General features: G+C 46.3%; 1 protein-coding gene across 1 annotated transcript in view; it reads left to right on the forward strand.

Moving 5' to 3' along the window:
* LOC106572942 (PDZ domain-containing protein 4) overlaps nt 1-13,985 on the forward strand; it is a 57,842-nt gene that overhangs the window by 17,918 nt on the left and 25,939 nt on the right. The window contains exons 2-4 of the mRNA XM_014147535.2: nt 1,483-1,533; nt 8,500-8,837; nt 11,521-11,611. Of these exons, the coding sequence (XP_014003010.2) occupies nt 1,483-1,533; nt 8,500-8,837; nt 11,521-11,611 (480 nt within the window). The remainder of the gene's footprint in view (nt 1-1,482; nt 1,534-8,499; nt 8,838-11,520; nt 11,612-13,985) is intronic.

Consider the following 13,985-nt stretch of genomic DNA (forward strand, 5'->3'; position numbering starts at 1 on the left):
GTGGGCATTAGTGAATAGTCAATGAGGTGTGGAATTCAGTGAATCGTCAATGAGGAGTGAGATTCACTGAATCGTCAATGAGGTGTGGGAATCACTGAATCGTCAATGAGGTGTGGGAATCAGTGAATCGTCAATGAGGTGTGGGCATCAGTGAATAGTCAGTGAGGTGTGGGCATCACTGAATCGTCAATGAGGTGTGGGAATCAGTGAATCGTCAATGAGGTGTGAGAATCACTGAATCGTCAATGAGGTGTGGGAATCAGTGAAAGGCACAGAGGTGTGGGAATCAGTGAATCGTCAATGAGGTGTGGGAATCACTGAATCGTCAATGAGGTGTGGGAATCAGTGAAAGGCACAGAGGTGGTTATGAATCAACACCACACTAGACAGGACAGGAGTGGTTCCTGGTTATGAACCACGCCAGCTCAGGACTTTTACAGCCGGCTTCTTCACCTGCGGGATCATCTAAGACCAGCCACACGGACAGCTGATGAAACTGTGGTATCGTCTGAGACCAGCCACACGGACAGCTGATGAAACTGTAGGTTTGCACGACCGAAGAATTTCAGCAAAAACTGTCAGTAACCATCTCAGGAAAGCTCGTCTGCATGTTCATCGTCCTCACCATGGTCTTGACCTGACTGCAGTTCGGCGTCGTAACCGACTTCAGTGTGCTCTTCTCAGATGAATCCTGTTTCAACTGTACCGGAAAGATGGCAGACGGCGTATCTGGTGTCGTGTGGGCGAGACGTTTGCTGATGTCAATGTTGTGAACAGAGTGCCCCATGGTGGCGATGGGGTTACGGCACAGGGGGCTGGTGAGGGGAGGACGGCTCATAATAATGGCTGGAACGGAGCCAATGGAACGGCATCAAACACCTGCTAACCAAGTGTTTGATACCATTCCACTGATTCCGCTCAAGTTATCACCACGAGCCCAAACTCCCCAATTCTCCCCAATTAAGGTGCCACCAATCTCCTGTGAGTTATGGTATGGGCAGGCACACACACACACACACACACACACACACACACACACACACACACACACACACACACACACACAATATAATTAACCGAATGAATCATAGCGTTCCTGCAAGGTTCTCCATGTGTATGAGATGCGAGCTGGTTATCTATGGGGCGTGGTGAGCACACCTCAGGGCCTACAGAGTGGATACTACACACTAAATAAATCATTGATTCATTAGATTCCAGGTGTTGTCTTCAGGTTTCCTCAGAGGAAATAACAAACCAACAGTGCCTGCACATCGTTTAAATATATATGATTCGTATTGTTTCAGCAGAAAATAGTTCTCATTTTAACCTAAATACTGTACACTAATATTCTATATTTTCCAGTGTGTCCCCTATCAACTTCCCCCTTCTTTTCTACTCTCTAGGTACTTCAAACATACCAACCCTTAAACATAGCCCTGTCCCTAACCCTTAATGACATGTCTTCTCTCTCTCTACCTACAGAAGGGCTACATAAACGGGACACTGAGACCTATTGATGGAAATTGCAACAAGGTGGGAGTACAAACAATTCATACTAATCATCTCAAAAATCCCTTCAGTTTTCTATCTATTCTAAAAGCAGAATTTGTGGGGGTTTTTATGTGCATAAATTCATAATGTTTCATTGTACAACTATGCTTCTATCAAGACTTGAGTTAGCTTCCTGAGTTTATGCCTAAGCTAAAGCTCAAAGGGTTAACTCAATCTTATGGATGAACTGGGTCACATTGGCCTGATCTTTCTGTTGCAGTGCTGTTTAACACTCTGAATTAGTACCACTTAATTGGGGACATTAGACACTGCTCATGGCTTAGGGACCGTAGACAATGCTCATGGCTTAGGGACCGTAGACACTGCTCATGGCTTAGGGTCCGTAAACACTGCTCATGGCTTAGGGACCGTAGACAATGCTCATGGCTTAGGGACCGTAGACACTTCTCATGGCTTAGGGACCGTAGACACTGCTCATGGCTTAGGGACTGTAGACTTTGCTCATGGCTTAGGGACCGTAGACACTGCTCATGGCTTAGGGACCATAGACACTGCTCATGGCTTAGGGACCATAGACACTGCTCATGGCTTAGGGACCATAGACACTGCTCATGGCTTAGGGACCGTAGACAATGCTTATGGCTTAGGGACCGTAGACACTGCTCATGGCTTAGGGACCATAGACACTGCTCATGGCTTAGGGACCGGACCGTAGACTTTGCTCATGGCTTAGGGACCGTAGACACTGCTCATGGCTTAGGGACCGTAGACACTGCTCATGTCTTAGGGACCATAGACACTGCTCATGGCTTAGGGACCGTAGACACTGCTGATGGTTTAGGGACCGTAGACACTGCTCATGGCTTAGGGACCGTAGACTCTGCTCATTGTTTAGGGACCATAGACACTGCTCGTGGCTTAGGGACCGTAGACTCTGCTCATATCTTTAGGGACCGTAGAGACTGCTCATGGCTTAGGGACCGTAGACTCTGCTCATGGCTTAGGGACCGTAGACTCTGCTCATGGCTTAGGGACCGTAGACTCTGCTCATGGCTTGGGGACCGTAGACTCTGCTCATGGCTTGGGGACCGTAGACTCTGCTCATGGTGTAGGGACCATAGACTCTGCTCATGGTGTAGGGACCATAGACTCTGCTCATGGCTTAGGTACCGTAGACTCTGCTCATGGCTTGGGGACCGTAGACTCTGCCCATGGCTTAGGGACCGTAGACACTGCATATGGCTTAGGGACCATAGACACTGTTCATGACTTAGGGACCATAGACACTGCTCATGGCTTAGGGACCATAGACTCTGCTCATGGCTTAGACTCTGCTCATGGCTTAGGGATCGTAGACACTCCACATGGCTTTACTTAACATGTATTTAATTAGGCAAGTCAGTTAAGATCAAATTCTTATTTACAACGACGACCTATTGGGGAACAGTAGCTTAACTGCCTTGTTCAGGAGCAGAACAACAGATATTTTCCTTGTGAGCTCAATGATTCGATCCAGCATCCTTTCGGTTACTGGCCCAACGCTCTAACCACTAGGCTAACTGTAACTTTAGGGACCGTAGACACTGCTCATGACTTAGGGACCGTAGACTCTGCTCATGGCTTAGGGACCATAGACAATGCTCATGGCTTAGGGACCGTAGACCCTGCATATGGCTTAGGGACCATAGACACTGCTCATGGCTTAGGGACCATAGATAGACACTGCTCATGGCTTAGGGACCATAGATACTGCTCATGGCTTAGGGACTGTAGACACTGCTCATGGCTTAGGGACCGTAGACACTGCTCATGGCTTAGGGACCGTAGATAGACACTGCTCATGGCTTAGGGACCGTAGATAGACACTGCTCATGGCATAGGGACCGTAGATAGACACTGCTCATGGCTTAGGGACCGTAGACACTGCTCATGGCTTAGGGACCATAGATAGACACTGCTCATGGCTTAGGGACCATAGATACTGCTCATGGCTTAGGGACTGTAGACACTGCTCATGGCTTAGGGACCGTAAACACTGCTCATGGCTTAGGGACCGTAGACACTGCTTATGGCTTAGGGACCATAGACACTGCTCATGGCTTAGGGACCGTAGACACTGCTCATGGCTTAGGGACCATAGACACTGCTCATGGCTTAGGGACCATAGACACTGCTCATGGCTTAGGGACCATAGACACTGCTCATGGCTTAGGGACCGTAGACTCTGCTCATGGCTTAGGGTCCGTAGACACTGCTCATGGCTTAGGGACCGTAGACACTGCATATGGCTTAGGGACCATAGACACTGCTCATGGCTTAGGGACCGTAGACAATGCTTATGGCTTAGGGACCATAGACACTGCTCATGGCTTAGGGTCCGTAGACACTGCTCATGGCTTAGGGACCATAGACAATGCATATGGCTTAGGGACCGTAGACACTGCTCATGGCTTAGGGACCATAGACACTGCTCATGGCTTAGGGACCGTAGACACTGCTCATGGCTTAGGGACCATAGACACTGCTCATGGCTTAGGGACCGTAGACAATGCTCATGGCTTAGGGACCGTAGACACTTCTCATGGCTTAGGGACCGTAGACACTGCTCATGGCTTAGGGACTGTAGACTTTGCTCATGGCTTAGGGACCGTAGACACTGCTCATGGCTTAGGGACCATAGACACTGCTCATGGCTTAGGGACCATAGACACTGCTCATGGCTTAGGGACCATAGACACTGCTCATGGCTTAGGGACCGTAGACAATGCTTATGGCTTAGGGACCGTAGACACTGCTCATGGCTTAGGGACCATAGACACTGCTCATGGCTTAGGGACCGGACCGTAGACTTTGCTCATGGCTTAGGGACCGTAGACACTGCTCATGGCTTAGGGACCGTAGACACTGCTCATGTCTTAGGGACCATAGACACTGCTCATGGCTTAGGGACCGTAGACACTGCTGATGGTTTAGGGACCGTAGACACTGCTCATGGCTTAGGGACCGTAGACTCTGCTCATTGTTTAGGGACCATAGACACTGCTCGTGGCTTAGGGACCGTAGACTCTGCTCATATCTTTAGGGACCGTAGAGACTGCTCATGGCTTAGGGACCGTAGACTCTGCTCATGGCTTAGGGACCGTAGACTCTGCTCATGGCTTAGGGACCGTAGACTCTGCTCATGGCTTGGGGACCGTAGACTCTGCTCATGGCTTGGGGACCGTAGACTCTGCTCATGGTGTAGGGACCATAGACTCTGCTCATGGTGTAGGGACCATAGACTCTGCTCATGGCTTAGGTACCGTAGACTCTGCTCATGGCTTGGGGACCGTAGACTCTGCCCATGGCTTAGGGACCATAGACACTGCATATGGCTTAGGGACCATAGACACTGTTCATGACTTAGGGACCATAGACACTGCTCATGGCTTAGGGACCATAGACTCTGCTCATGGCTTAGACTCTGCTCATGGCTTAGGGATCGTAGACACTCCACATGGCTTTACTTAACATGTATTTAATTAGGCAAGTCAGTTAAGATCAAATTCTTATTTACAACGACGACCTATTGGGGAACAGTAGCTTAACTGCCTTGTTCAGGAGCAGAACAACAGATATTTTCCTTGTGAGCTCAATGATTCGATCCAGCATCCTTTCGGTTACTGGCCCAACGCTCTAACCACTAGGCTAACTGTAACTTTAGGGACCGTAGACACTGCTCATGGCTTAGGGACCATAGAGACTGCTCATGACTTAGGGACCGTAGACTCTGCTCATGGCTTAGGGACCATAGACAATGCTCATGGCTTAGGGACCGTAGACCCTGCATATGGCTTAGGGACCATAGACACTGCTCATGGCTTAGGGACCATAGATACTGCTCATGGCTTAGGGACTGTAGACACTGCTCATGGCTTAGGGACCGTAAACACTGCTCATGGCTTAGGGACCGTAGACACTGCTTATGGCTTAGGGACCATAGACACTGCTCATGGCTTAGGGACCGTAGACACTGCTCATGGCTTAGGGACCATAGACACTGCTCATGGCTTAGGGACCATAGACACTGCTCATGGCTTAGGGACCATAGACACTGCTCATGGCTTAGGGACCGTAGACTCTGCTCATGGCTTAGGGTCCGTAGACACTGCTCATGGCTTAGGGACCGTAGACACTGCATATGGCTTAGGGACCATAGACACTGCTCATGGCTTAGGGACCGTAGACAATGCTTATGGCTTAGGGACCATAGACACTGCTCATGGCTTAGGGTCCGTAGACACTGCTCATGGCTTAGGGACCATAGACAATGCATATGGCTTAGGGACCGTAGACACTGCTCATGGCTTAGGGACCATAGACACTGCTCATGGCTTAGGGACCGTAGACACTGCTCATGGCTTAGGGACCATAGACACTGCTCATGGCTTAGGGACCGTAGACAATGCTCATGGCTTAGGGACCGTAGACACTTCTCATGGCTTAGGGACCGTAGACACTGCTCATGGCTTAGGGACTGTAGACTTTGCTCATGGCTTAGGGACCGTAGACACTGCTCATGGCTTAGGGACCATAGACACTGCTCATGGCTTAGGGACCATAGACACTGCTCATGGCTTAGGGACCATAGACACTGCTCATGGCTTAGGGACCGTAGACAATGCTTATGGCTTAGGGACCGTAGACACTGCTCATGGCTTAGGGACCATAGACACTGCTCATGGCTTAGGGACCGGACCGTAGACTTTGCTCATGGCTTAGGGACCGTAGACACTGCTCATGGCTTAGGGACCGTAGACACTGCTCATGTCTTAGGGACCATAGACACTGCTCATGGCTTAGGGACCGTAGACACTGCTGATGGTTTAGGGACCGTAGACACTGCTCATGGCTTAGGGACCGTAGACTCTGCTCATTGTTTAGGGACCATAGACACTGCTCGTGGCTTAGGGACCGTAGACTCTGCTCATATCTTTAGGGACCGTAGAGACTGCTCATGGCTTAGGGACCGTAGACTCTGCTCATGGCTTAGGGACCGTAGACTCTGCTCATGGCTTAGGGACCGTAGACTCTGCTCATGGCTTGGGGACCGTAGACTCTGCTCATGGCTTGGGGACCGTAGACTCTGCTCATGGTGTAGGGACCATAGACTCTGCTCATGGTGTAGGGACCATAGACTCTGCTCATGGCTTAGGTACCGTAGACTCTGCTCATGGCTTGGGGACCGTAGACTCTGCCCATGGCTTAGGGACCATAGACACTGCATATGGCTTAGGGACCATAGACACTGTTCATGACTTAGGGACCATAGACACTGCTCATGGCTTAGGGACCATAGACTCTGCTCATGGCTTAGACTCTGCTCATGGCTTAGGGATCGTAGACACTCCACATGGCTTTACTTAACATGTATTTAATTAGGCAAGTCAGTTAAGATCAAATTCTTATTTACAACGACGACCTATTGGGGAACAGTAGCTTAACTGCCTTGTTCAGGAGCAGAACAACAGATATTTTCCTTGTGAGCTCAATGATTCGATCCAGCATCCTTTCGGTTACTGGCCCAACGCTCTAACCACTAGGCTAACTGTAACTTTAGGGACCGTAGACACTGCTCATGGCTTAGGGACCATAGAGACTGCTCATGACTTAGGGACCGTAGACTCTGCTCATGGCTTAGGGACCATAGACAATGCTCATGGCTTAGGGACCGTAGACCCTGCATATGGCTTAGGGACCATAGACACTGCTCATGGCTTAGGGACCATAGATAGACACTGCTCATGGCTTAGGGACCATAGATACTGCTCATGGCTTAGGGACTGTAGACACTGCTCATGGCTTAGGGACCGTAGACACTGCTCATGGCTTAGGGACCGTAGATAGACACTGCTCATGGCTTAGGGACCGTAGATAGACACTGCTCATGGCATAGGGACCGTAGATAGACACTGCTCATGGCTTAGGGACCGTAGACACTGCTCATGGCTTAGGGACCATAGATAGACACTGCTCATGGCTTAGGGACCATAGACACTGCTCATGGCTTAGGGACCGTAGACACTGCTCATGGCTTAGGGACCGTAGACACTGCTCATGGCTTAGGGACCGTAGACACTGCTTATGGCTTAGGGACCATAGACACTGCTCATGGCTTAGGGACCGTAGACACTGCTCATGGCTTAGGGACCGTAGACACTGCTCATGGCTTAGGGACCGTAGACTCTGCTCATTGCTTAGGGACCATAGACACTGCTCGTGGCTTAGGGACCGTAGACTCTGCTCATGGCTTTAGGGTCCGTAGACACTGCTCATGGCTTAGGGACCGTAGACTCTGCTTATGGCTTAGGGACCGTAGACACTGCTCATGGCTTAGGGACCGTAGACTATGCTTATGGCTTAGGGACCGTAGACACTGCTCATGGCTTAGGGTCCGTAGACACTGCTCATGGCTTAGGGACCATAGACTCTGCTCATGGCTTAGGGACCATAGACACTGCTCATGGCTTAGGGACCGTAGACTCTGCTCATGGCTTAGGGACCGTAGACTCTGCTCATGGCTTAGGGACCGTAGACCCTCCACATGGCTTAGGGTCCGTAGACACTGCTCATGGCTTAGGGTCCATAGACACTGCATATGGCTTAGGGACCATAGACACTGCTCATGGCTTAGGGACCGTAGACACTGCATATGGCTTAGGGACCATAGACACTGCATATGGCTTAGGGACCATAGACACTGCTCATGGCTTAGGGACCGTAGACACTGCTCATGGCTTAGGGACCGTAGACACTGCTTATGGTTCCCGGCAAAATAACGTGAGCCTCAGGGGAACCGTTGGTTCTAGCCAATCATGGGGTGTGTCTGTGCACGGTTTCAATTCATTGGTGAATATTTTTTTTTACTGGGAGCGATTAAGTTCCTTATGCTCAGACGGGCATGTTTTAATACTTTGTCTTCCCTCCTTCCCCCTTCTGTCTCTCCAGGTCAAAGGAAGGAGACCATCTCAACAGCCCCAGGAGAGAAATACTCCAAACTCCAACTCCCAGGATCCTTTGCTGCTGCAGGTAGTGGGGTGTAGAGGCTACCGGAGGAACGGTGGCGCCTTGGGGCCAGGGGGTACCCTGGGTAACGTAAGCACCATGGGGCTGGTGTCCATCCCAGACTGTGTGGATAACTGCACTCAGACTGACATTAGCTTCCAGAATATTCTGACCGTGGGGAGGTCAACCCACTACCACCCCCACGGCGGCTGCTCACCCACGCAACCACCACCCTCTCCACCACTGCCTCACCTCATGGACCCTTATCTACTGAATGAGTTGTAAGTACATGTGTAGTACCTCAGCTTTATGTACTGAATGAGTTGTAAGTACATTTGTAGTATCTCAGCTTTATGTACTGAATGAGTTGTAAGTACATGTGTAGTACCTCAGCTTTATGTACTGAATGAGTTGTAAGTACATGTGTAGTACCTCAGCTTTATGTACTGAATGAGTTGTAAGTACATGTGTAGTATCTCAGCTTTATGTACTGAATGAGTTGTAAGTACATGTGTAGTACCTCAGCTTTATGTACTGAATGAGTTGTAAGTACATGTGTAGTTCCTCAGCGTTACATACTGAATGAGTTGTAAGTACATGTGTACTACCTCAGCTTTATGTACTGAATGAGATGTAAGTACATGTGTAGTACCTCAGCTTTATGTACTGAATGAAGTACATGCCTGCAACCTTATCGTCCGTACAACCATAGGACCTCTGAAATACTGTCTGTCTGTCTGTCTGTCTGTCTGTCTGTCTGTCTGTCTGTCTGTCTGTCTGTCTGTCTGTCTGTCTGTCTGTCTGTCTGTCTGTCTGTCTGTCTGTCTGTCTGTCTGTCTGTCATTCAAGGGGATCGGCACTAGCAAGGCTCTCAGCAAAATCACGTATCATTAACCAATCATATTGAATCCCCCAAAAAAACGATTACTCATGATGCGATCCAGATGTTGCTCGCTTCGATCCCATCTAATACGTTTTTTTGAACATCAAAACTACATCCTGTTATCTGAACATATGCCTTGCTAGCATTTAGAGCCAGCCTGTCCACTTAGAACAGGGATGGGCAACATTGATGGGGATGAGTGTCACAAAACAAATCTGAACTCATCATGCGGGGCCGCAATGGGCTCGCAGGTCTGCGTACCCCACATCCGGTATTTCGCTAATCAGTAATTATGACCGTGATTAGATAGCTGGCTAAACCAACTAAACCAATCTATAAATTGTTAGCTGATGTAATTGGAGTGACTTTCAGTGACTGACATCAAAAGAGAAAACTGCTAATGCACAAACAAATAAAACATTTTTTTACATCTTTGTTTATTTTACTATTCTTACCCTCAACAAGTTGAGACCCCAAAGGAGTTCCCTCCCCCCCCAAAAAAGGAGCGCTGCAGGCTGACAGAACCTGTTGGGGCTACAGGTTAGCAATGAACCCCGAGTCGGGATTGCTAACAAGGCTGGAAATTCAAAACATCAAAAATCTAATAATTTCAATTTCTCAAACAATCAACTATTTTACACAATTTAAAAGATAAACATCTCCTTAATCTAACCACATTGTTCGATTTTCAAAGAGGCTTTACGGCAAAAGCATAAAGTTAGATTATGTTAGGACAGTACATAGCCACAAAAGTACAAACATCCATTTTCAATTCAAGGTCAGGCGTCACCAAAAGCAGAAACCAGCTAGAATTATGCACTAACCTTTGTCAATCTCCAACAGATGACACTCCTAGGACATTATGTTATACAATACATGCATTTTTTGTTCCATCAAGTTCATATTTATATCCAAAAACAGCATTTTACAGTAGCGTGAAATTCAGATTTTTTTCTTCTCTGAAATGCTTCCTGTGAACATAACAAAATTACTATTCGAAAACATTGGTAAATTATAATATTGTCATTCAAAGAATAATATATTATCATCTCGTAATTGCTACCGAATGGCCAGATCTCAAAATAACTTTACTGGGAAATCACATTTTGCAATAAACGGGGTGCTATGCTAAGAACAATAAGCTATGCTATACAGTTAGCATCATCTAATATCGATAATAACATTGTAAATATCCCCTTACCTTTGATTATCTCCATCAGAAGGCACTGCCAGGAATTCCCAGGTCCGGAACAAATGTGGTTTCTTTTGACAAAGTTCATAATTTATGTCCAAATAACACCAAGTAGTTAGCGTTCATTATGCTCCCACAAAACGTGGTGGGGGGGGTGTAAAATCACGCCGAAAAGCTAAAAAAACCTAGTAAATAATCTATTTACGTTCGTTCAAACATGTCAAACGTTGTTTAGCATTAATCTTTTGGTCCATTTTTAACGTTAAACATCAGTAATATTTTCACACAACCTATCCTATGTCTAGATAAACTATTATGACAAACTCACGCTTCTCAGATTTATGCGCAGGCGCAACAAAATGAAGTGACGACATGTCAACTTCCTTGCATTCTAATTTGCTCTCTGTTTATCATAGACGCTTCAAACAACTTTATAAAGATCGTTGACATCTAGTGGAAGCCGTAGGTGTTGCGAAATGAATCCTTTCTCACTATGGTATCTATAAAACAATGACACTAAATAGTACAGTCACAAAATTCACTTTTTTTTTTATCTATTTTTCACAGGTTTTTGCCTGCAATATGAGTTTTGTTATACTTACAGACACCATTCAAACTATAATAATATGCATATCCTAGCTTCTGAGTTGGTGTAGGAGGCAGTTAAAAATGGGCACATATTTTTTTTCAAAATTTCTCAATACTGCCCCCGAGCCCCAACAGGTTTTTAAACAACAAACCTTGACTTACAGCATATTTTCTGAGAATACAGTGCATTGAATAGAGTATAGCCTACAGTACTAACAATAGTAGTGAACTGAGTATAATTGTCCTTGTAGTATTCGGAGCCCGTTAATAACACCATTCCTTCTCTCCTGTCTCTCCACAGCTGTACCTACGATCACGAGTACAACGATCCCAACGACTACTTTGACATAGCTCACCACGAAGTGGACAGGCAGGAGGAACTGGAGTACGAGGTATGAGATATACTGTAGCTATATCAAATTCTACTGTTTAGATTTAACCTATATAAATCTCTACCATTTAGATTTAACCTATATACAACTCTACCGTTTAGATTTAACCTATATACAACTCTACCGTCCATATAACTATATAAAACTCTACTGTTTAGATAAACATATATAAAATACCGTTTAGATAAACCTACAGTATGTAAAACTATACTCTGACTGTATCGATGGGTCTGATTGTATTATATTATATTTTGAGGCGTGTCTCAAACTCCTGGAGCGTTACTGAGTCTGTATGCTTTCATTCCAGTCAAGGATGAAAGACAGGAAGACAGACATTTTTAATAGCCTAGGTCCAAAATCTACAGTGGCTTGCGAAAGTATTCACCCCCATTGGCATTTTTCCTATTTTGTTGCCTTACAACCTGGAATTAAATTATTATTATTTTTTTTTTGGGGGGGGGTTGTTTCATTTGATTTACACATGCCTACAACTTTGAAGATGCAAAATATGTTTTATTGTGAAACAAACCCCCCCAAAGTCAATACTTTGAAGAGCCACCTTTTGCAGCAATTACAGCTGCAAGTCTCTTGGGGTATGTCTCTATAAGCTTGGCACATCTAGCCACTGGGATTTTTGCCCATTCTTCAAGACTTGTCACGAACCGGCTCGAAGTTCGTAACAAAAAGGGAGACAACGTGGAGATAAGGAATTAGAAAATATATGTATTAACTGAAGTAAACTAAATACAATTAACAATGGTGTGTGTAGTCAGTAATCAGCATTGTAAGTGAGTGGTTGCACGTATACATTTGATAATGAGGGGTGTTGAAAGGTGCCAAAGCAAACAAACAAAACGACCACAAAAATGTCACAACCAAAATCTATCAGTGTGTCTGGATGGAGAGAGTCTCCTCAATGAATGGAGGTGTATTTATCCCGGGACCCACCCGAGCCCAGGTGTGTCTGGATGGAGAGAGTCTCCTCAATGAATGGGGAAGAGGTGTATTCATCCCGGGACACACCTGGGCCCAGGTGTGTTCCATGTCTCTGATGACCCTCCCAGCTCCGCCCGCCGACCCCCCCCAATTCTTTTTCGTACTTTACACGATCATGCTCTAGCTTCTCACGATCGTGCTCTAGCTTCTCACAATCGTGCTCTAGCTTCTCACGATCGTGCTCTAGCTTCTCACGATCATCTTCTAGCTTCTCACGATCATCTTCTAGCTTCTCACGATCGTGCTCTAGCTTCTCACGATCGTGGTCTAGCTTCTCACGATCATCTCTAGATGTAACAGAAGCAGTTATTTCTGCTGTTCAAAAAGAAGACGACAAGGACTAACCGATGGAGAAGCCATTGTAACGAAACAGCTTCATTTCTATCCCTGCCTATCACTAACACACCTGATCCATATAATCAACGATCACGATTAGGACCACTCTGGACCATAATTAGCTGAATCAAGTGTGTTACTGCAGGGCTGGAATGAAAGCCTGCACACCCAGTACTGTAGCTCTCCAGACCTGGAGGTTGTGGACCTCCATTTTAAAGGAATTTTGGCAGTGCTCTCCATCTACTTCTCCAGTGCAGACATCTGTACAACGGACGGAAGTGGGTAGTTCCTGCTAATTGGTGTTAGCGCAATGACTGGAAGTCTACAGGAACAACTAGCATGCTAGCTGTTCCCATTAGACTTCAAGGCATTGCGTTAACGCTAATAATCAATTGCGCTAACACTACTTAGCAACTTCCTTAAAACTGCATGCAGAGACATAAAAATGGTGTCCTCAAGTTCATCTGACTCTTTTAAGGAAGTAGATAAAGGACTTCATTGCCAAAATCTTGAAGTATCTCTTTAATATGTATTGTATAGTAAAGTACTATTTTAATTTAGTTTATTACTCAATCTTTATTTTACTAGGCAAGTCAGTTAAGAACAAAAATTCTTATTTACAATGACGGCCTACCCCCTGCCAAACCCTAACCCGGATAACATTTTACATTTACATTTTAGTCATTTAGCAGACGCTCTTATCCAGAGCGACTTACAGTAGTGAATGCATACATTTCATTTCATGTTTTATTTTTTTTATTTTTTTGTACTGGCCCCCTGTGGGAATCGAACCCACAACCCTGGCGTTGCACACACCATGCTGTTGTTGCAAACACCATGCTCTACGCTGGGCCAATTGTGCGCCGCCGTATGGGACTCCCAATCCAAGGCTGGATGTGATAAAGCCATAGGGCGACGTATTATAATACGAGGTCCTACTCCTTCCAATAAGACTGTGTGAACTCACAGCCTTCATTGATTAAATCTCTGCTCTGCCACTTGATTTAGTCAACAAACAAAAAATAAAATACAAAGATTTTTA

Source organism: Salmo salar, chromosome ssa15 (genome assembly GCF_905237065.1).
Source record: "Salmo salar chromosome ssa15, Ssal_v3.1, whole genome shotgun sequence".
NCBI lineage: Eukaryota > Metazoa > Chordata > Actinopteri > Salmoniformes > Salmonidae > Salmo > Salmo salar.